Source organism: Anas acuta, chromosome 1 (assembly GCF_963932015.1).
Source record: "Anas acuta chromosome 1, bAnaAcu1.1, whole genome shotgun sequence".
Lineage (NCBI taxonomy): Eukaryota > Metazoa > Chordata > Aves > Anseriformes > Anatidae > Anas > Anas acuta.
In genome coordinates this window covers 14851350-14874221 of record NC_088979.1, presented here as the reverse complement: position 1 = coordinate 14874221, position 22872 = coordinate 14851350, and the positions used below count along the sequence as shown (strand labels likewise).

Below are 22872 nucleotides of genomic sequence, written 5' to 3'. Positions count from 1 at the left end.
TGGCAAATTTGAGAACTAGGAATCTACAAGCAAAAACCTTATCATCTTCCATCCAATTTTGGGGATGTATTAGAAAGGTTCTCTGAACACCCCCTACCAGGTAGTCTCTAGGGCAATTTCCACCATATCTTTTTTAGCTGTGAAAATGCCCTTGGCTGATGTAGACCATGGTATACAATCTGGGCTTCTCTACTGAAACCCTTGCACTGTGGTGTGTGGGTTGCCTGGGATGAGTGTGGGAGAACAAGGGGACATGGCAACAAGGGGACATGGCCACAAGTCCGTAATTACATGGGCCAGGCAGCAGTATAGCTGTAGCTGTGCTGAGGTGCTAGGGCTGTTCAAGAGGAGAAAAAAATGGATCATTTTTATAATCAGTTATATCACTAATATTTTCAGGAAATATGGGCTAAAGGAAGGGGATCATCCCTGACATACTGAGGTCCTGCACAGGTGTCACACTGAGAAAAGTGAGGCCAATTTCTGGAAGTCTCTGTTCATGTGCTATAATGAATTACAGACTGTTGTCTCTCACAAAGAGCCAGGTCCCCTTAGCACCTCTGAAAAATGAGGTGATTTTTTCTAGGTGACCAATTATAAAGTTAGATACTCACAAGTTTGAAATATTTTTGGGTTTTGGGAGCCAAGGGATAAAAGAATAATGTCCAGCAAAATGATTGCAAAATCAGGGGGTTTCGGGGAAGGTAAACGGTCATGTGTTAGCCTGCTTCTAAAACTAAATCTGTTTTCCGTGTTTCTGTGGGAAATCAGAGGATGTTATTAACTGAGTCATGCAGCTGTTGACTTTAGCAAGCAGGCAATTGATATAAATAGAGAAACACTAGTGAGCCTTGGACAGAAGTGATTGAGAGGTCTTCTGTAAGGGCTCATAGGACACAGAGGCAAAGATGAAAATGAAGATCCTTGCTTTCCTCGGGTTACTGCATATTGCATGTTCTTATGCTTTCCCTGTGGCTCCAGAAAAGGAAAAAGAAGATATGCAATTTGCTCAGGTAAAGACTATAGACAAAATACAGAGAACAATTTATTGAGAAAATTAATATAGTGATGAGGAATATTTTACTAACAATGCTCTTTCATTGAAAAGAAATATTTATGCTCTAAATTGTTGCTTTTCTTTCCCTATCAGAAATATCTGGAAAACTTTTATGATTTTAAAGAAGAGAAACACTCTCTCTTTAAATCAAAGAACCTCGACCACATGGCTGACAAAATCCGAGAAATGCAGTCATTCTTTGGGCTGGAGGTGACTGGGGAGCTGAATCGTAAGACAATGGACATGATGAAGCAGCCCAGATGTGGTATACCAGACGTTCATTCATACAGCACCTTCCCACGGAACCCTAGGTGGAAGAAAGAAGATATAACATATCGGTAACGCATACTAAAGCATGTTTCTCTGTATACCACTGGGAAGCTTTGTGGCTGCCAGGCAGAAGTGATGCCAGCAGGTTCTTTACTATTTTCTCCTGTATTTATCCTCACAAAAGCCCCATTCAGGATGACAGGGCCAAGAATGCGGTAAGCGTTTAGATCTTTTGCTTTAGGTTTCCAAACAGTGATAAAAGAGACCAGAACAGTAATCTACATCAGTTTGTTAAAAGCATATTAAATAGCATAATCAGTGGATAAGAGGGTTACAACTGAGAATATCTATGTTAGGATTTCTGAAAGAGATGATACCTTCAAAAACTTCCTCTATTATGTAAGCAGATAAAGAGAAAATAAACAACCAGACCTATAAATAATAACAACCAGTGATTAAAACATTTGACCTCCATACTATGTGCCCTAGCCACTTGTGATCTGCTTGTTTTTAATTCCTTTTGTCTTGTTTTACAGGATTTTGAACTACACTCCAGACATGCTGCAAGCTGATGTGGACGAAGCAATTGCAAAAGCCTTCGATCTCTGGAGCAGTGTCACCCCTTTGAGATTCACCAGGATCTACAGTGGTGATGCAGACATAATGATCTCCTTTGCTGCTGGATGTAAGGGGACCTCCTGTCCAATAAGTATTTGTTACTTTTTCCTACAGAGCCGATGAAAAGCATCTCTTTTTTTTTTTCTTTATTTTTTTTCCTTTTTAGTTCATGGTGACTTCTATTCCTTTGATGGTCCAGGAGGAACTCTGGCTCATGCCTACCCCCCCAGCAATGGGATAGGAGGAGATGCTCATTTTGACGAAGATGAAAACTGGACCAAATTTACCACCTATAATGGTAAGTAACCTTAAAAATTGTTTTGTCTGTTTTTTATTAGACAGCGTTTGTCTTGAAGACACTGTGAAGTCACAGACACCATGTCAGTAATTCCAGTATTTGCTGAGGTGTAAAGTGTCAGCATAATTTAGTACAATGATTCTGCATATTCTGACCTGCAGAATCACTTTTTTTTAAATAAGATTATTTAAAATGATGGAAATCTTAAAATTCTGCAAATGAAAAGAAAAAAGAAAAACAAAAAGGTCTTTAATTTGTTGATAGTATTGAGGTTTTCTGGTGTCTACATGATACTGGTCTTTCTGAAGTAGTTGTCAGATGTGTTCCATGTCATTTATGATATTTGAAATGTGACCAGATGATTAAAATGTCCTCATCTAATTTTCAGTCTACATTAATATTAAAGAATCTTTGATTCTTTGTTGGCAGTAAAATTTTTGCAGCATGAACAGTGTTCCCAGATTAGTTTCCCTGGAAACTCATTTCTTTTCCAGGGTGCCAGAGAACCTCATACCCCAGACATAGTAAAATTTTGCTGTGTTGTTAACACCATGAATGATATGTCATGAATGAGAAGATGAAAATTTGTATCTCACTGCCATGCAAGAATACTTGTTCAGTGCTTGTTCTCTGTGCTGGAATTTTGTTTTAGGATACAACTTATTTCTTGTTGCTGCTCATGAATTGGGCCACTCACTGGGTCTTGGCCATTCCAATGTCTTTGGTGCCTTGATGTATCCTATATATATGGCCAAGGATACGAGAAACTTCAGGCTTCCTCAGGATGATATTGATGGCATTCAGGCCCTCTATGGTAAGCAAGAAGTATCATTTTTGTTGGACAATAGATAAGCATTTATAAGAAATTTTATTCTGAAAAGTACTGATCTTAGTACTATAGAAAGGATGCTGAGATTTAATTTCCTGATATTATTTTGGGTAAATTGCTCAGTTTCTTTGTGGCTAAAAGTCAACAGCTGAAAAATGGAATCTGTGGGCTGTGTTCATGCCACTAAATCAAAAAGTCCAAGAGCTTTTCTCTAATGCTACTGGAGGAACAGCATATAACTGTAGTTTTAAACTATCTTACCTTCCACAAAAGGGCAAATATGCACAACTGCCATTAGGAAATTTTATTTGCTCTACATTAACTCCAGAGCACATACATTTTGAGAGAGCAACAGCATGTTGAGGCAAAATCATACGAGACTATTTTAACAGGTTAATATGTTTAAGGCTAATATCTTTAACCTTAAAGAACCTATACATTTGGGTCAGTGGTGTATATCCTGAACTTCTGCAACATGAAACCCTAATTCATCTTCCAATTCCACATTTATCTGTTTCCCAAAGGACCCCCAAGGGAGTCTCCTGCACTGCCAACAGAAGTGCTTCCCCCACAAGAACCAACTGAAATGACACCTACAGAAGTACCAACAGAAATGTCACCCCGAGAAGAACCAACAGAAATGACACCCTCAAAAAGACCAGCGGACTGTGACCCTCATTTGGCTTTTGATGCTATCACTACTCTTCGTGGGGAAATATTGTTCTTCAAAGACAGGTGATTTCTTTTCTAACAACACCTTCTTCCGAGACTCACAAAGGCAAAACATAAAGTTCAATTCAAGGAACTTATCTTCCCTTGGTTACAAAGGAAGATACTTATTTCTGAAAGTACTAAGGCAACTTTGCAAATTTGTACTAGCCCAGCAAGAGCTGAGTAAGAAGGTTTATTGACAGGTGAGTAAAATGTTATAAGCCATCATCCATCATCACCCAGGTCTGTTACAATTGCACAAGACTGAATAATCCCAGCATCACTCCTCATATGCAGCCACAGCCTTATCACGCCAACCCACATCTGGGTCATGGAGCTGTGGAAAGCGCTGCTGATGACTTTAGTGGTTTTCTGACCTAGGGGCCCACACTGAGCCAGTGCCTAGTACTGCCTGTAGACAAGCCCTGACATTAGAGGTGTCTTTTTGGGTATGTTCTGACACTGAGTGCTGTAACAAGGTGGTACACTCCCACCTTGGAGAAAGAGGACAACATGTCAGGCCAGCATTTCACGCACTTCTTGGGTGGGCAATTGTGTTCCGATTGAACAAACTTCTTTTGATGAAGTGTGTCTGATTCCTCTCCGAAAGCATGTAATGAAGAATTGTAGCTTAAAAACATTTTAGGAAAGGGGAACAAGGAGCAATTCCTCCTTGTTTTGGGTTTGGACATATTCTTCAAGACTGTCTAGTGAGTATTTGTAAGCAACTTGAAGTTAAGAACAAAGCTGTGCCAGCCCATATGATGAAGACAAAGCTTCAATGGTCAGCACTACCACAGGCATCACACTTTGATGGGCAAGCCATCAAGGTATCAGTGGAGCAGTCCTCAGGTCAAGAGGCTCTAGGTGGTCCTGCTTGCACAAGGGTATTGGACAATGTGACCTCCAGAGGTGTCTTCCAACCTCAACCATTCTGTGACATCAGTGCAAGCAGAAGTAAGGGACAAATGTCTGTGTGAGAGCAGGGCAAAGTATAGCACTGCATCCCAAAATGGGTGATGGCTTTGCCATACAGGACTGTCTTCAGCACCAGACATGGGATTTTAAGTACATTTCTGTGCCACTGATCTCCTAGTGAAATTGGAACAATGAAACATTGTTTTTTTCATTTCTATCAGCTACGTCTGGCGTAAAAGTCCCTACTTCTCAGAGATAGAGCATGACACCATCTCCACATTCTGGCCGTCGCTGGCAGCTGGCTTTGATGCTGCTTATGAGGTTGACAAGAAGGATCGAGTGATTTTTTTTAAAGGTATTTCTCTTATATTTCCATCAGTCCTTTTCATGAATAAGTGAAGTAATGGTAGTTCTGCTAGCTTGTCTATACTTGTGTATGTGATGGAATAATGGGAATAATATAGTAACAACATATATTCTTAATATTTAAACCCATTTTCATTTTCAAAATGCTCTTAATGTCATTAGTTAATGCTGCTTCATGGCAGTCCTGCACAATAAGATGTTACTCTTTTTAGTGATGTTACTCTTTTCAGTGAGAGAGATCAAAGCTGTGATAAAATTCATTGAATGCATTGCTATTCATATACATTTTAAAAGATGACACACACACCTAAAAACATGCTGAGTTTTAGCTATTGTGTTTTGTAATACCATACTGAACATTAAAAATGGAAAATCCGATATCCAGTCTCTGAAATATTCAAAATTATGTGTGTCCTAAAAAGACGTTCTCAGCTGGACTTCTGTGCTACTTGGATGCACAGAAAACTCTGGGACTTTGATAAAAAGGAGTTCAGCTTCTTCGGGAATACTTAGTAATATTTTCTCCTTTTCTCAACAGACAACGAGTACTGGGCTGTCAGTGGCTACAATATAGAGGCAGGATTCCCCAAGCCTATTCAGAACCTAGGTTTTCCCAGAAGCATCAGGAAAATAGATGCAGCTGTTCATGACCAAAATACCAAGAAGACCTATTTCTTTGTAGGCAACAAGTACTGGAGGTAAGGCCAGTTTCTCTCTTGTGTAGGAGAGAATCAAAATAGCTTTTAAAAAGTGAAGTTATATTAGAATTTATACAGTAAATTTGTGGACTCTTGTCAGCCTTCTTAGCCAATATAAATCTGAAACTCAGAGACAATTACTCAACTCTATTGTAGAAAAAAAAAAAAAAAAGTTTGTAAAGAAAAAGATAAAGATATCCATTTGCTATTGCCAGTTTGTGATTAAGAGACACAAGCAAATGAGCTTGTAATTATTGTAAAGCAGTATTACATGAAATTTGTACAAGAAATAGTACAAAAAAAGAGTGAGTAGACTTTGTCATCATGTCATGCACTAAATCTGTAGCTGTTAAGGGTCAGCACTCTGAAAATTTTAAATGAAGAATCTATTAAGAAAGCTATGGAAAGAGATCAAAATATTGATTTCTTAAAGAAACAGTTCTGCTAAACAGTATTATTAACCCTAATAATTGAATTGTAATAATATTATCTTGTAACAGTGTTAATACACCAGAACTTTACATTACACTCATGGAGTCACTTTTTAGGTTGAATACTGTCAAACTGAAATAATCAATTTGAATAACTATTTACTCTATGCTTAAGATTATTACTCAGTAAGAACCCTGTCCAGCCCTATTATCAATCTCAGGGAACGGAGTTGAAATATTTAGCCTAATATTCTGAAAACAGCCTTGCATAGTCCAGTAAAGATGTGAATATTCACACAGGCAAGATTTATAGAGTTCACTGAGTTCAATATACAGCTCATAGTTACTGGGTTTTCAGTAGGCTTAGTTAGTAAAATTTCCACCTGGTTTCAACATTGACATCACATGCTTGTTTCTTGTTTTCATTAATTTCTTTATTCAGTTTTGATGAAAATACTCAGTCAATGGAAAAGGGATATCCAAGAAAAATTGCAGCTGACTTCCAAGGAATTGGCCACACTGTTGATGCTGCCCTTCAGAAAAATGGTAAATACATTTAAATGTAATTAAGAACAAAATAGAAGACCATCAGCTAATACAAACAAAAAGTATATGCTCCAAATATATGTGTTGAAATGATATATTTTTTTTAATTATCAAGGAAAATACCAGGTATAGATCAATATGTATGTTGAACTTAAATATTAATTTGCCATTGTTGTGTCCATCTAATTCTAGGGCATTTCTACTTTTTCCATGGATCAAACCAGTATGAGCTTGATGTCAAGACCAAGAAACTTGTCCGTGTAATGAAGAGCAACAGCTGGTTTGATTGCAAGAAGTATTAAATGATGGTGCAGGACTGCATTTGCCCCAGAAATGTTTTTTCGTGTTCCTATAGACAACATCATTCAGCTGTTACTGTGCATCTGATTCTAAAATGACGGCCTTTGAAAAACCTAATTTAAAATCTTAATAATGTAAAACTTAATGTACAGGTTTAATTTATTTTTTCCAACTATTTATTAATCAAATTGTTTTTGAGTAATAAAAGTATTTTGCTGGAGAATAGCGTCATTTGTGTATTTTGGTTCAATCCTGTGGTGTCAAGGCACAAGGCAGAATTGAATGCAAGCCTCAATAATCCCAGGAACCCTGCAGTGTTTTTAGTAGTGCTGTGCCTGTAGCAGGGAAGTTAAAGAGAATCAGAGGCAGTTGAGCAGTCTAGAGTGGCAATGAAAAAAGACCTGAGAGAGAGAACAGGAAAGAAAGACACTAAGGGAAGTTGTGGGAAAAAAGTAGAAACAGATCCTACAGAAGGAGATCCCATATAGTAGCACTGGGAAGGTTTATGGTAGCTGTGACCTCACCTGCCTTGACCCCATGGCGTTGGGAAAGAGGATGTATACCTGTTGGTGAAAGGAGAACATGGCAATGTCCTGAAGGGACACGTGTTTTGATTCCTCTGTGAGGTGGTTTTGGTGGGCAGAGTTAGGAGGTTGGTATGGCAGGACAAGAGCAACTGGAGAGGAGTCAGCTTGGGGATAGAGACAGCATGCAGGCCAAATGAGATGCAATGGAAGTACAGTCACAGGGTAATCACCAGGGAGTCAGGAGATCACCCACACTGAATTGTGAACACGTCATGGGAATGACATCAGGGCTGACTGTCCAACTTACAATGCTAGACAGGAACCACTGACAAGAACCACTTCCCACAGCAAACAAGTCAAAGTGATAAGAAAAAAACAGGATTTTCATGTAACTACTGGAGATGGCTCCTCTAGAGGAAGAGTGGGAAGACACAAACAAAAGCACACACACTTCCTCTGTCCATCGTGTTTGGGTTGCAGTGTGAACCTCCTCATAGTCTCCCCTGCTACCTGGCCCATCGTGTCATGACATGTGCTCCCTTGGCAAAGCCATGCCACTACCCACATTAACACGTACTGTGATCCCTTTGCAGTGTATGTACATGCAAAGCAGTGAAAAGACAGACTGTGGCTTTACTCACTTCTCCTCAGTCAGCAGAAAGACTCATGACCCTCCCTCCACTAGTCCAAACTAGTGAGGTGTTGGGCTGTTCAATCCACCAGCCAGAAGCCAGCACAGAGCTATGACATTGTCCCTTCTTGTCCCAAGGCTATGTGGAGTAAAAAGCCTTCAGATCAACCTGATTTCTCTGCACCACTAGCTGAGGGTTGTGAAAATCCGGCTTGCTGAGGAAAGACATCAACTATTCAGAGACCAGCTTGGTGAAGCATTGAGCTCTCTCAATTGACTGTTGTTGAGGATCTGAAAACTTGGGGCATAACAATATCACCTGAAATTCAGGGCCAGGTTTCTGAAAATATCTTGAACTGCAGCAAGACGCTCAGCACTGCCTTTGTGTGAGGGATTCCCCTGCTCCTGAGATCACCACACCTAAGGCTCATCCTCACTGTTCGAGGCCTTGCTGGTGCCAAGTGCACAGCCTGATTCACACCTGGCTGGACTTGAGGCTGTGAAGCTGGGGAAATGGCTGCATCCCCACAGCTCCTGGGCTGGGCTGGCACCCCACAAGTCAGCCTGGAGTGTAGGCTGCGGAGACATGACCCAACTGCACTTGCTCTGTAGGCATACACATGGTTGGGCACCAGGCTCACTTGTGGTGCACCAGCCTGGCCAGGAGCTTTGGGAGGATCTAGAGTCTTAAGGACAACACTTAGGGCACCAGCACAGTAGCTGGGGAGCAGCCATGATAGGTGCCTTGGTTAAATATAGCTCTAAGCTCTGCTGTTTCCAAACAGACATGTTGCTGCGGAGAAATATCTCAGTGACTAATATACCCCTTGGGCTGTAAGAAAGCTTGGCTGATGTCCATCTGCTCCTTGAAAGGATTTGATCCCATCTCCTATAACACTGCTCTGGTGATGTGATTTTATGAGGAAGCTGACTCCTCTTAACTGTTCCTCTTTCTCTAGTAGAATCAGAAAAGGCAGTGAGAATGAATGGGAACGACTGAAGTCTTCCAGTTCCCACTGTTCAAAACCTCTTGTTCTGTTGTTCATGTTCTGTTCATTGTGTAAGAATTGTGGGTTACTAGGTGAGCTTTGCTAAAACGGGACCTTGCCCTAAACCAAGGCAGGAGAGAAACTAAGCTGTGAATCTCAGACTGGTTTAGAAGTCCTGTAGGGACTGAGCGGCTCAGCATTACCTCAAAGGCTGTGGTGTACCAGGCTGAAGTCATGGGCTGAGAAGTTGGTGAGCTCACCTGGCAGAAATCCAGGCAGGGAAGATACATGGTAAAGCTAGTGTTGCCTCAACATCTCCCAGTATCTTTCTCAACAGTTTTAGCTGTGTACACAGCCTATACTGAAGAAACTTAGTCCAAGGACAAAAGATGCCTCCAGGGTGAGGCAGGGCACTTGTGAATGCTCCTTATACATTAAGAGTAGAGTTAAATCCCTTTGATTTTAAAAGTGCCTACACGCTTTTATATCCAAACTAGATACCTGCTTCTACGTCAAGGCTACCTGTGGAAATCAGGCCTTTAGGCCCTGTTTGTTTGCTGAGTGGTGGAAGTGTTGCAAGAGGAATCAAAAAGAACATCTCAGCAATGGAGAGGCAGAACATTGATGATGTTAATGATGTTAATAATGACTCACCATTGCCATTATAATAAATATATAATATAATATAATATAATATAATATAATATAATATAATATAAGTTTAAAACTTATTTATTTAACACAAGACTGGTCCTTTTTCTTAGTTATCACCTCAGTAAGACAGCTACCTGAAATTAAAATGCTGTCTCCCACTTCCAGGTGTTAATCAGCTTAAACTGCTAGTATGTGAAAAAAGAATGTTATTTACTTGGCTGTGAAGGGTAATCCAGAAAGTTTCCTGTGTTTTGGTCTGATCTGGACCATAAATGCAAGACAACATGGCATGTTTTTTACCCTGACAGAGGGACTGCTGAGTATTATTAACTGTGGATTTTCCATCTGTATTTCCATTTTGTTAAAGTCTTAAATTTTGGCAAATAAAGAATCTTATTTTGGTCTGGGAAAAGCAAGGAAATTCCTGGCAAATGATATAATAATAAGTAATTCCGATTGTTTTAGAAACAGGAGCTCTGGAGCTGCCTATCCACACTTGGTGAGCATGTGAAAATTTCTTGTTGCTATGATTTCATTATAACTCATAAATGGTTGCTGGAATTAAAGGTCTCCTGGATACCAGTGGGTGAAATTTGCCTATAGACATAGTTTTAAGAACTGATTCCCTAAGAATATGGACTTCCCCTGGAGTCTGAGGCTGGGTCTGCAAAAATAGATATATAAAAACACCACTTCTCAAATTCATCACTGCACATCTGTTCCAGACACACTCTACTCTCTTGCACTTCAAAACACATTCAAAAACTTAATGGCTTAAATGACAGTTTTATAAGGTCTTTACAGAATTTTAGCTGTGTTAACTTGTAACAATGTGTGCTGACACAAAAATATCACAACAGGTGGCAAAAACAATCTAGGGAATGCCTACTCTCCTGGCACTTCAGCTACATGTATATACCAGACACTTGTAAATGCTACAGCAAAGCAGTGGACTCCCGACAAAATGTAAAGCTGTTCATTCACAAGCACTCAGTCTACGGTTGGAAAACTGGTTTAATCACAGTAGGTGTAGCGTCATATGTTGCTTTTGGGGACGGGAAAAAATTGTGTCACACAGAAATCTTTGGAGATGTTATGAGAAGGATCTTCCCATGGCAGAACCGCATTTCCTCTTCCTGGCCAGATTTTCGAGACTGTTGTTTTAGTTGTGGAGGAGATGTCTAATGTATGTCTAAATATATGTCTAATGCTGTTCTATGTGTCTGGGATTTAAGATCTTCCCTGTCAGGTTTTGCATACAAAGCAAGTCTCCACTCACAGAGACAGACAGCACTGCTACCAGTATGGAGAAAATGAAGATGAATTAAGCTGCAAGGAGGCACTGGATACTCAGCACTGGAGAGGCAGTGTAACCTGTGTGCAAGCTGACCAGCACAAGAGGAGCCCTGCTGGTGAATCAGCATTACTGTGATAGAGACAGATGACTGTAATATAAAAAACAAGTTGGTCCCACACTCACTTTATGATATTTTTGGGGCTGCACAGTGTTTGAGGCAAAGCCAGGCAGAAGACACTGAGTTAAGCACTGCTCAGCAGTAGCACTGGCAGAGGCTGGTCAGAACCATCCAAGGCAGAAGACTGACTCTGGAAGAGGGAAAGGTAAGGACAATCTTAAGAGATTATCCAGGCTCTTTTAAGGGTCAAAAGGAAGAGAACATAACAATTTTCACACTCACGTCTTTAAGCCAGAACATGAGATTGTCATTACATCTTGTACTACTTCTTGATGAAGTTTTGTCAAAAGACAGCTTCAGAGGAGATTGCTGAGGAATGTTGTTCATAAAACATATTCTTGGTGGTCACAAGATGTCTGAGGAGGTGGCTGATCTCTTGAGGGCAATAGAGAACAGTGAGAAAAGTGAGCATTTGAGAAAGCTGCTCATGAGAAAACTGTATAAATTCCATCAATACACTGCTTGATTGTTTCTGTCTTCTCTAATGGCCCTTCCATTAGAAAGAAAGATGAGTGAGGAAAATGTACCAAATCCTACAGGTTGGAAAGTTACTTCTTTCTTCTAAACCCATGGAGACACTGTACACACATAGACACATTGAACACTAGATTAAAAATTGCACTTTGTATGGGAAGAGAGAAAAGTTGGAAAGCTACAGTGAAATAGCTAGAAGCTATTTCTACAAGTGATATTGTGGGTGTGTTAACGGCATAGGAGAACACTGCACAGAAGTTACAGATTTATCTCACCCACTCAATGTGAGACACCTAACAGAACTACATAAGCACAGCCATTATTAAAAGCTCCTTGTATGAGCTCCTTAAGTGGTTCTCTTCTCAAAGCAGCTCAGCCATCCCAGTTCCGAGTTGTTGTCTGAGCATGTCCAAGTCTTTCCAGGGCCAGAGAGGGAGACTTTTCCCCTAATATAAATTCCTCAGTTAGATGTCTGCTCACAGGATAGGAGTTTCACCCTCAGTGACCAGGCTTCCCCTGCAGAGCCCTGCCAGATGTCCTCTTCCTTCCACTTTCCTGGGGTCTGGCCCTGCTCCATCTGCTTAGATCTTGCAGTCTGTTCTCCACAATGCCCTCCACAATGCTCTTCAGCAGGCAACAATTTCAGCAAATATGCCAAGCACACTATTTATTTATAACCTCTCTTTCCATAGCTCTATTCTGCTACCTGCTCTGTGGAAGGGGGGCTTATTTCTCTGAACATACAACATCCCACCTGCCCTGCAGTGTGGCAACTGTCACCTAAATCTTGTGTCAGGCCCACACAGAAGCCTCAGACAGAGTAGGCTGCCTCCAGTGATGGTATAGTACTCTTCAACACCCATATGATCTTTACCAACTCACCTCTACTTTGTCCTCATTTGCGGTAGTGCACAGAAAGCGTGATGAGGCATGTAGCTGTTAAAGGGGACCTATGTTGGGATAGACCTGATGTTGAATCTCAGCAGTTCTTACCACCAACAGGAGGCACAGAGAAGAGAGAACCTCCTCCTTTGAAAGACAAAACCGCCTGAGAGTTCAGGTCAGAAAATCTGAGTGCTTTTTTAAACCTTAAAATCAGTATATAAGAAAGAGTCTATGGAATATGAAGTCATCAGGCAATTTTCCAAGAATGCTGGGAATTCCTGTAGAAAAGTGACATACAAATTCCTCAGCCCAACTTTTATTATGAGCGTAACTTGATTATGCTGAGTAAAGTTCTTTCATTTCTTTGTGGGGCTTCCACATTTTCCTGCAGACAAAAGAATGTTTAACACAGATGAGAATTGTATCAAAGAAAAGCTGCACAAAGCACTACTTCAACAAACTATGAGTAACAGCACTGACCAGCTAATTTTGAAGGACTGTGCCAAGGGAAAGATGATGGCACTATTATAATCTCCAAAAGTACAAAAGTACCTGTTCCTGTATGGATAACAACAAATAAATAAATAAATCTATTTGAAGTTTAAAGTTCTGTAACTTTCTATGAATGTTGTAGGGTTTTTTTTTTGTTTGTTTGTTCCATTTCTATTTATTTATTTATTTAACCACTTTAACAAAATTTATTTACTTAATTCAATATTAATTTAATGTTTATTTAATTTATTTAACCGAATTTATTTATTTAACCACTCAGTTGAAATCAAAAGGAACATTGGATGGAAAATGTTATAGAGTTATGCCCTAGGTTTTTACAAAGTAAAACTACATTTTAATACTTAAAAAGTTAATGATCCTATTAAAAAGAAATTTAATCCTATTAAAAAGAAATGTAACGATCCTATTAAAAAGAAATACAGGTCTGTTTTCTCCTCATTAATCATATTTCCATGTTGCAAAACCTCCAGAAGGGTGGAACCGGATGAAAGACAACAATCGATCTTTTTGTGTTAAAACTGTTTGGCATATATTCTGTTGCTAACTAAAAGTTGTGAGAAGTAGTGAGTCAGGACTGGAGAATGTTATAAAGCAAATGAGTACTATATAAAGGTGAAACTATATAAAGGTGAAAAAGTGAAAAAGTGAATGAGTACTATATAAAGGTGAAACAGGTGAGTGTTTCTTCTTCTACAAAGAAGACTTTTCTAAAGGCAAGTGAAAAAGAGAATGGAGAACATTTCATTTCTCCTGCTGTTGTGTGCAGCACTTTCTCATGCTTTTCCTGCATATACAAGGAAGGAGAAACAAGAAGGCATGCAGCTGATTCAGGTAAGGAGGGTAGGCCTCTGGAGCTGAGATCTCTATCAACCATTAAGCATCCATTGTGGTCTCTGGAATAATGCTAGTATGTAATAGCTTGACAGATACTATGTATTCCAGTATGTACTGCAAATTCCATTAGGGTGAGTAACATGATTATTTCTCCAAGTAGGGGGACTTCTACTCTCTACTGTGACGTCAAAGACTTCTTTAACCTTGACTCATTCCTGTATTATTTTTTGTAGAGAACAACTAAAACTGCTGATGCATTCACTGCATCAGTGTTGAGTTGATTAAACAAATAATTAAACATCTGAGTCAGCGTATGTTTGACCTGTAGTCAGGTGGAAATGTGGTTATTTATGTGACTTCTTGTATTATGAGATGTAGTTCTTCATAAGATAAGGATTTTTATTTTTTTATCCAAATTGTTACTCTAAAAAATGTGGGTAAATGGAATACCACTACTGAAATTTTGCATTGAGTCATATATTTCAATGAGTTTTTTCACTGCCTGCTCTAAATGACTCTGGGTAGCCCTGGAGCACAAGGTTAGTGAAGGACACATTACCAGAAAATAATCAGTTTATTAGACAACTGCTAAATCTGAATGTATTCTGAGTAAAACACAAAGCATCTGTAGTGATAATATAATACAAAATAATTGTCATTAAGAGAAAAATATTCATACAGGCTTTAACAAACTCTATTATGCATGTTCCTAAGGAACAAAGAAAAGTAGCGAAGATACGGGTCTGAAGTGGTATTAGCATAATTTTTAAGAGCTTCAAAAGTGAACACATTTGACTGTCCTAAAATGTTTTGTTTTCATTAGAAGTACCTGGAAAATTACTATGGCTTTAAGAAAGATGGGGAATCTTTCATTTGGAAAAGTAATAGTCCAATGACCAAAAAAATAAAAGAAATGCAGGAATTCTTTGGACTGGAAGTGACAGGAAAACCAGATTCTGGCACTTTGGACCTAGTACAGAAACGTCGCTGTGGATTCCCTGATGTAGCTGGGTTCTCCACCTTTGCAGGAAAGCCAAAATGGGCAAAACAAGTTCTGACATACAGGTAATCATAATGCAATCCTTGATGTAAAGACAGTGTGTTATGTAGTTAAGTTGTAAGGACACAATTTTTCTCTATGTTATATTGTAAAGATTACTAAACTCTACACCAGACCTACACCCAGCAGATGTCAATGCAGCAGTCAAGAAAGCATTCAGCGTTTGGAGCAGTGTGACCCCACTAAAATTCATCATGAAGGACAGAGGTGATGCAGACATAATGATCTCCTTTGGAGCCGGAGGTAACGGCCTACATAACCATAATGAGCTATTGCCAAATACTGCCAATATAAAGCCATTGACCTAAAAAGGTCATGATTCATTCTCATGTAGTGCACAGAAAAACACAATTCCTGCTCAAGATGTTAAGAAGATGATCCTTGAAGATGTTTGAGGGAGGATGTAGAGGGAGATGAAGAGAGGGGAGAGAAAATAAATGTAATGAGCTGCCTGTAGATCCCTGAAACCGTACCTAGTGTTAAACATACAATGTGTGCACAAACCACAAGGGGATTGGGGCTTGTGGAATATGCTCAGGTTCAGAGCATAATTGAGTGGGTAGCACTAGTTACACTCCTGGGTTACTCAGATGTTCTATGTGAGCTAAAAAAGTTCTAGACATACTCAAGGTTTGTATTTTTGGCATTGCCCTCAGGGTAGTGTTACCAGCAGCCTTCCCTCTTACATTAACAGTCATTCATGCATGCACTCTCCGAGTCAGCTCCTCTCTTCCCACCCAAATAAACATATCCACTCATTTGGGTTCTGAAGAGTGTGCAAGCACTGCATGTAACCCTTAAACCTATGTTATTAAGTCCTTTTCTGGAGTTTCCATTTAAGGGCTTACCAGTGAAGGGTTCACATTGTCCTCCTCAGGACCTTGCCATCAGCACTGAAGTTAGCCATAAGGTCAGGTTTAAGCAGTAACCTCCTGAGGGCTGCTGGCACAGAGCTTGGAAAAAAAAAAAAAAAAAAAAAAAAAAAAAAAAGTATGATCAAAACAAAGAATAGATTTCAAGCAAATCTGTGTTGCCCTCCTCCTCACCCATGGAAGAAATAGATAAATGTCCACCCACATCTTGAGGAAGCCAAGTTTTCCTTACCAATGCATCTGTTTTCTCTATGAAAAATAGACCTTTTGGCAAATCTGTGTGGAAAGGGACCTTGAAAGTTTACAATCAGCAGAATAGAAAGCTCTGTGCATGACTGAGGTCTGTCACCCACTCCCACTGCTCCCTCCCTGTAGCCTCCAGTCATCTCTTTGTGGGATTTGCTTCTCAGGTCACAATGATTTGCTCCCCTTTGATGGCCCAGGAGGGTCTGTTGCTCATGCCTATGCACCCGGAAAGGACCTTGGTGGAGATGCACACTTCGATGAGGATGAAACCTGGACCAAAAGCACAGAGGGTAGGAAATTCAGTTTTCCAATCCCTACCTGAAGCAGGATATACATGGAATCAAGAATGCAAAGTCTGTCTCCTCTCTCCCTTAATAAGTGCTTTAAAATGGGGCTGATTTGAAGGAGCATTAGGCAGCTCTGGTTTCTGTAGTCATAAAAAGTCCCTGAGCTCTCTGATTTTAAAAGTTATGGCTTCAGCCAAACTTTTGCCCTTTACTGGGTGGAGATTTACTTGGGAGGAATCTAAGGGAATGGGCAACCTCCTTCTCCCCACCACTGCACCCAATTTGTCTCCCCTGTCCCCCTCCTCCCACCCCCACCCCCCCATGGTTACATCACCTGTACTAATCCAGGGTCCTTCTCCTACACTGAAATGTTTAATGATTTCATTATGCTTCTTTCTGACCAGAATTTTGTCTCCAACTGAATTTTCCACAAATAGCTTTACTTTCTCGGGAAAGCAGTTTTGATAACCTATTATGGCCTGCATGTTTTGAGGACAAGTGAAAAGACACAGATCTCCTTTCATGCCTTTTGGTTGTTGTTTTCAGGTACGAACCTGTTTTATGTGGCTGCCCATGAGTTTGGACATTCACTTGGACTTTTCCATTCCAAAGACACCAATGCTCCGATGTACCCAGTTTATAGGAAATTTGACCCTTCGGTATTCCCTCTTCATCAGGATGATATTAAGGGCATTCAGTACCTCTATGGTAATTCCCTGTTATTAATCTTATAATGCTTGTAATTTCAAACATTTTGGAATACCTGTCAATAACTTTGTGTACTGGATATATGTGAATGACTCAGCATTTCAATTTCTTCCATAAACTGCTTCCTTTAGGACTTTCTACCACCTACAATGACCAAAGTGAGTCTGCTGAGATAAAGGACCCTACTGAGTCAAAAGAGCCTGCATTGCCAAACACCTGTAGCCCTGATTTAACTTTTGGTGCTGTCACCACTTTCCGTGGGGAAATAATGTTCTTTAAAGACAGGTAAGTCGGCTTTCTGAAAGTATAATGCCCACATGTCATTTATAAATTATATACTACAGCATAGAAAAATAACTTCATCCAGAATATTGTACAGCTGCTTTTCCTCACTGTGGTCTCAAAGGGGTTCAGATGAGACAGAGATCTACACTCTGAGGTAAATGGCTAATTTGAGAACTGGCTTATGAGCTCCAGCCTGCACAGGTGTTGTTACCTCTCTAGCCATCTGGGTGATACCATCCAACTTCAGTGACTTTCCTTCAGCCCTGTGAATGACCCTCCAGGAGAGGCCAACCTCAGCTGGTCACCGGAGGGGCTGAGCTCAAGCACTGGCTGGTTGAGGTGCCTGTGGTCACATTGTCTCTCACTATGCACAATCAGATGTCTGAAAAGAGGCCCTGGGCTGTACCAAGGTGTTCAAGCTCTCTTCCTTTACTGTTACGTGAAGCAGAGCATGTATGAGTGTGTATGTAAATAATCAGGGCAATCGGGCAGTTCACACCCAAGCACAGGCTCAGCTTTGTGCTGTAGTGATAAGTCATATCTTATATCTCTCCCCAGTACTGGCTGCTGCTCTGCTATATCACTGAAAGCTATTCTCTCTACTTTCAGTGGAACGGAAGTGCCTAAATCTCACAGAGGATATTTATCACTTGAGTATCACTTATTATTTGTAGAAAAATTCACTTGAGTGGTTGCAAGCTTCAAGCTATAGCACAAATAGTGCAAAGCATTATAACAGCAGTCTGGCTGTTAGAGTTGAAACAAGCACCATACTCTGATTTATTAGAGAAAGTTCTGCTAACTGTATGTCTTATTTTATCATCTGTTAATAATTCTGATTCTTTCACTGCAGTAATCTCTAAGAGTGAAATCTATAATGAAGTGCTAAAATCGGTGTTTCTTTTTTGGGTTGTACAATATCTCCAGACACTCAGACACCTAGGAGAATTCAGCATCAGCAAAAGACACCACCAACATTGGGACTCTCAGCACCTTCATTCTGTCCTTGCTTTGAGCTGAGGGTGTAACTGTCCTGAGGCAATACTTGTTTGAAAAGCCCCTGCAGTGGTGATTTAGTACAATAATAAAAAGTAAGGGTAATTGATTCATTGGTAAGCTCAAATAAACTGCCTGTCTCCGAAGGCATGACAGCCCAAAGATTTGGGAGAAGGGTATAAGAACTGCTTCAGACTCTCCCCAAAATCAGCATTAAAGGGAGCTTTAACTTCAGGGAGCTGAGTCCACAAAGCTGGACAGGTGTTATTTTGCAGAAGATACTTATGTACTCCAACTGTTTCTCTAAACTGTTGGAGGTAACACTGGGGTGGGGATTCATTCCCCAAATCAATCCCCAAATCAGTTTCTTGTACAAGAACCAAGTCTCTCTAGCTGGTCTTCTGCATAAAAGGAAAATAATAGCTGGTTAGATATGCAACAGTTCATCTGCCCTATCTTAGATGTCTGCATCAAGAGGAGAGGAATCCTCGCCATGGAAATGACATTCTTTCCATCAATATTACAAGGAGATTAGGGTGACTAACACCGGGTACATGGCTGAGTTTAGTCAGATAAATCCTGTCCCTGTTGCCAAGGCATGGTTTCATGCATTCTTGTGTATAAACGTCTGATTTTATTCAAAGCCTGTACTATGTTTACATCAGGCACTTTTGGCGCAAACATCCTTCAGTAAGAGAAATTGATTTTCATTTAGTAACTTCATTCTGGCCATGGCTGCCCTCTGGTGTTGATGTTGCATATGAAATCCCCGAAAAAGATGAAACACCTTTTTAAAGGTAAGATTTTTTAATATATTTATTTGTTTATATTTTAATGCCAACTTTCCTAGTAGCTTAGAGAATGTGTCTGGCTTGAAAAACACTTTAAGGTCTTTCTGTGGTATTCCATGAACTTTAATTTAGTTCAATAAATTGGGATATTTCAATCACAAACATATTATCCAAGATAAGGTACGTGTCTAATTTTTTAATATCAATAGAGAAAAGTTTTCATGCCAAAGTAAATGTCATTATTTTTGTGTTTTGTTTCATTTTCTGGAGAGTTATTTATTGAATTTGAAAATGATAACGTTTGTTTCTAGTCTGAGGAAAGCTAACATAAGTAGGAGGGAAAAGAGGAGTTTTAGTTTTTGTAAAATGTGGTGCACTCTACTATTCTTGCATGTTTTTGGACTGCAGAAATAGACTGTAGAACGTTATCAAGTAATCAGTAGCTTCTCTCTGTATTTTTTCATTTAAAGATTAGTTTTCACAAAAAAGGACTGCATCATTCCTGGAAGATTTTGATAATGTTTTCAACATTTTTTCTTGATAGGAAATGAACTCTGGGTTGTGAGAGGAGATACCATATTACCTGGATACCCCCAAAAAATGTACATCCTGGGATTTTCAAAGGATGTTGCCAAAATTGATGCTGCTTTTTATGATAGAAATAAGGGGAAAATATATTGCTTCATAGGGGACAGACAGATTTTGGAGGTAAAATTACCTGTGTTACTTTCCTAAAAAGGACCAAGTATTATCAATATCCTGTCATGACTTAAGATGCATGTCACACTGTTTTGGTCATCTCTTTCACTGCCACAACTTTCTATGGAAAAAATATTTGAAAGGGAATTGAAACAATGTTCTTAGATCTCCTTTTAAATGTTTTAGTTATTTAACATTTATTTATTTATTTAAATTTACTTACTTGGGGGGGAAAAAAAAAGTAAAAAGAAAAAAAAAAACAAAGCTATCTTACGGTTCCACAAATCAGCTCATGAAATCAGTCAGAACCATCTTAATATATGATTTTTATCAACATCAGTTCTGTGGGTTGAATATCCCTGTTTTCAGTTACAAACAGGGCATGAAGTTTCACACAAATGTTTAGCACAGCAAAGAACTCTCTGCTGTGCCCGGATATGATTTTCTTTCTTCATTCAGTCTCTGCTGCTCAGGTCTGTGTTGCAGGCCATATATTTCTAACTGAAGGAGGTGCTCCCATAACAGAAGCAGTAGGTAACCAGCTTTTGTAAGTGAATGACACAGCTTCTGTCTTTCATACACATGTATGTCACGCATACAGAGATCATCCTGGAGTAGCTAGTCAGCTACAAACTTACAGTTTGAACAGAAAACTACAATTCTACATTTTCATTCAAAATCTCATAGTCCAGAGGGCTTCATCTGAGTAATTTTTCTGATAATTAAAGCTCTTGCTGAACAAAGCAAAATGCTTTCAGCCTTGTTGTAAGCAAGTATGTTGCAGAATTCCAGTACTGATAAACTGTACTTCACTCAAAATTTCACGGCTTGTTGTAAGTAAACTGAGTAAAATAACTTAATCTATATTATAACTTAAGAAAAAAAAAAAAAAAAAAAAAAAAGAAAAAAAGAAAAAAAAAAGAAAGAAAAGGAGAGAGAGAAAAAGAAAAAAAAATCCTGATAAACACTTCTTGCAAAGAGGGATCAATAAAGCAATTTCTTTATAAACTTACAGATCTAACTTATGCTGGAGGTAAGATTATCTACCTCTTCTTTACGTACAATCTGTTAAAAACAAAACAATAGAAATAGGGCAGATTTGTGATAATGGCTTACATATTAAGTATTCTTAGATGTATCTTAGATGGGGTCATGTAAACGGAAGTAATTCTTCCAATGCAACTCATAGAGTAATAATTGTTTATGAAATCTTGGACCTGTCTTAAGGCTGTCTAAATGCTATTGAAAGTCTTCATTGAACTTGGATCCCTGGGGTGAAGTTCTTGGGGTGGGCTGGATTAGTCATAAGTTTTTTGCACTTTTAATTTGCACCAGGTTTTTTCTTTTTTTTTTTCTCAGTTATAATCAAACAAATGAGTCCATGGACAGGAGGCCCAGACTGATAAAAGATGCATTTCCAGGAATGAATGGGAAAGTCGATGCTGTTTTTCAACACAAAAGTGAGTCATTTTTCTTGAATAAACTTGCACTAAATGACCCAGGGAGTCTCAGGGTCATGGGGCTGAGAGTGGTTAGACAGAAAGAGGCTCTTCTTCAGGCTCCTCATAGCCCTGAGGCTGACCCCTAAGACCCATAAACAATCATGTAAGACAGCTATGCTTTACTATACCTCCTTGAAAAATCATGTTATATGCTTTTGATGACAGAAGAGCACCACTCAAGAACACACTGAGGTCTCAACAATGTAAAGTCTATCTGCTGTGAGCCAGGCTATCACAATTTGATCCTGTGACATAAAATGTCACTGCTTTGAGAATAATAATTGCCACTATCTTCTTCTGCACAACAGAAGATGTTTGCTGGGACAGACTCAAGTGTAAGTCTGCACTGCCAGATGGTACAGCTACCCAGTTCTCTCCTAGCTCTTCATCCACCTACCACCAAAACCCTAAATGTTAATTGGAAGTCTATAGTTTCCTCCAGAACAAATCCTATATGTGAAGGTGGGAACCTGTAACTGCAGTCCTCACTCTTGGAGGCTGTTCTGAGGCTGGGTCTATCCTTATCCCCACATTATTTAGCAGCACCCTTGCAATCTTACTTCCTCTTGCACCCTACCGTGCTCTCTGCCACGACCCAGGCTGTGCAACACCCACTCCCAGATCCACAATAAAAGAAATGCTTCTGGAGGCTTTCAACAAAGCCTTTGCATGATAGTAAACGTTTTAAACTGCAGAATCACACTCAAGATAAATTTGTTGTAGAGTCATCTCATGGGCTTCATTAAGTAGATCATGCAGTGTATGTATGGCTGGTTTGCTGTGGAAGGTGCTAGCCCTGAGCAGGGTGACCCCGTGCCATGCTGCACCCTTTTGCAAAGGTTACGCCTGGGAGCAGATAGTGTTGGCATTGCGTGTGTATACAAAGTTTTTTCAACTCTCTCCAGCTTTTGTTAAAGTAAACTAATCTTTACACCTGCAATATCATAAATTAACCTGGCTTTTTTTTTTTTTTTTTCTCTTTCTATAGACTTCCTTTATTTCTTTCATAGAAGAAAGCAATTTGAGTTTGACTTTGATAAGAAGAGAGTTACATGCCTCCTAAAGACAAACTTCTGGTTTCCATGTTAGGAAAACAGAATCTACAGCAGAGTAGGAGATAATGCAGTCTTATTGCACTAGAAACACTTTTTCTTTTACAATTATACAGAACATATAGGTGCTTCAGAGTCAGTCATCACACCTCAACACCTGCATTTTCCTTGTGTGTTTCTGTAAATAACAAAAGAACTGTATTTATCATACTATGGTGTATATATACCAGAATTGTTTACTTACCAAAGAATAACACAGCTTTTACATTTGATAGAAAACCATGTCAATACACTTTTTTCCATAGTCTTTTCAGTCTTCATGCTGTAAATCACCCTACAAAGAGCCCTAG

General features: G+C 39.4%; 1 protein-coding gene and 1 pseudogene across 1 annotated transcript; both read left to right on the top strand.

Moving 5' to 3' along the window:
- Positions 1–850: 850 nt before the first annotated feature.
- On the top strand, positions 851–7269 carry LOC137849909 (stromelysin-1-like). The gene is made up of 10 exons (XM_068670071.1): positions 851–1013; positions 1151–1395; positions 1864–2012; positions 2112–2243; positions 2896–3057; positions 3597–3807; positions 4923–5056; positions 5606–5765; positions 6639–6742; positions 6935–7269. Exons 1-10 carry the CDS (start codon positions 909–911, stop codon positions 7042–7044), a joined length of 1512 nt encoding a protein of 503 aa, XP_068526172.1. The 5' UTR covers positions 851–908; the 3' UTR covers positions 7045–7269.
- A 6650-nt stretch (positions 7270–13919) lies between these two features.
- On the top strand, positions 13920–22648 carry LOC137850068 (stromelysin-1-like; annotated as a pseudogene).
- The last annotated feature ends 224 nt before the right edge of the window (positions 22649–22872 follow it).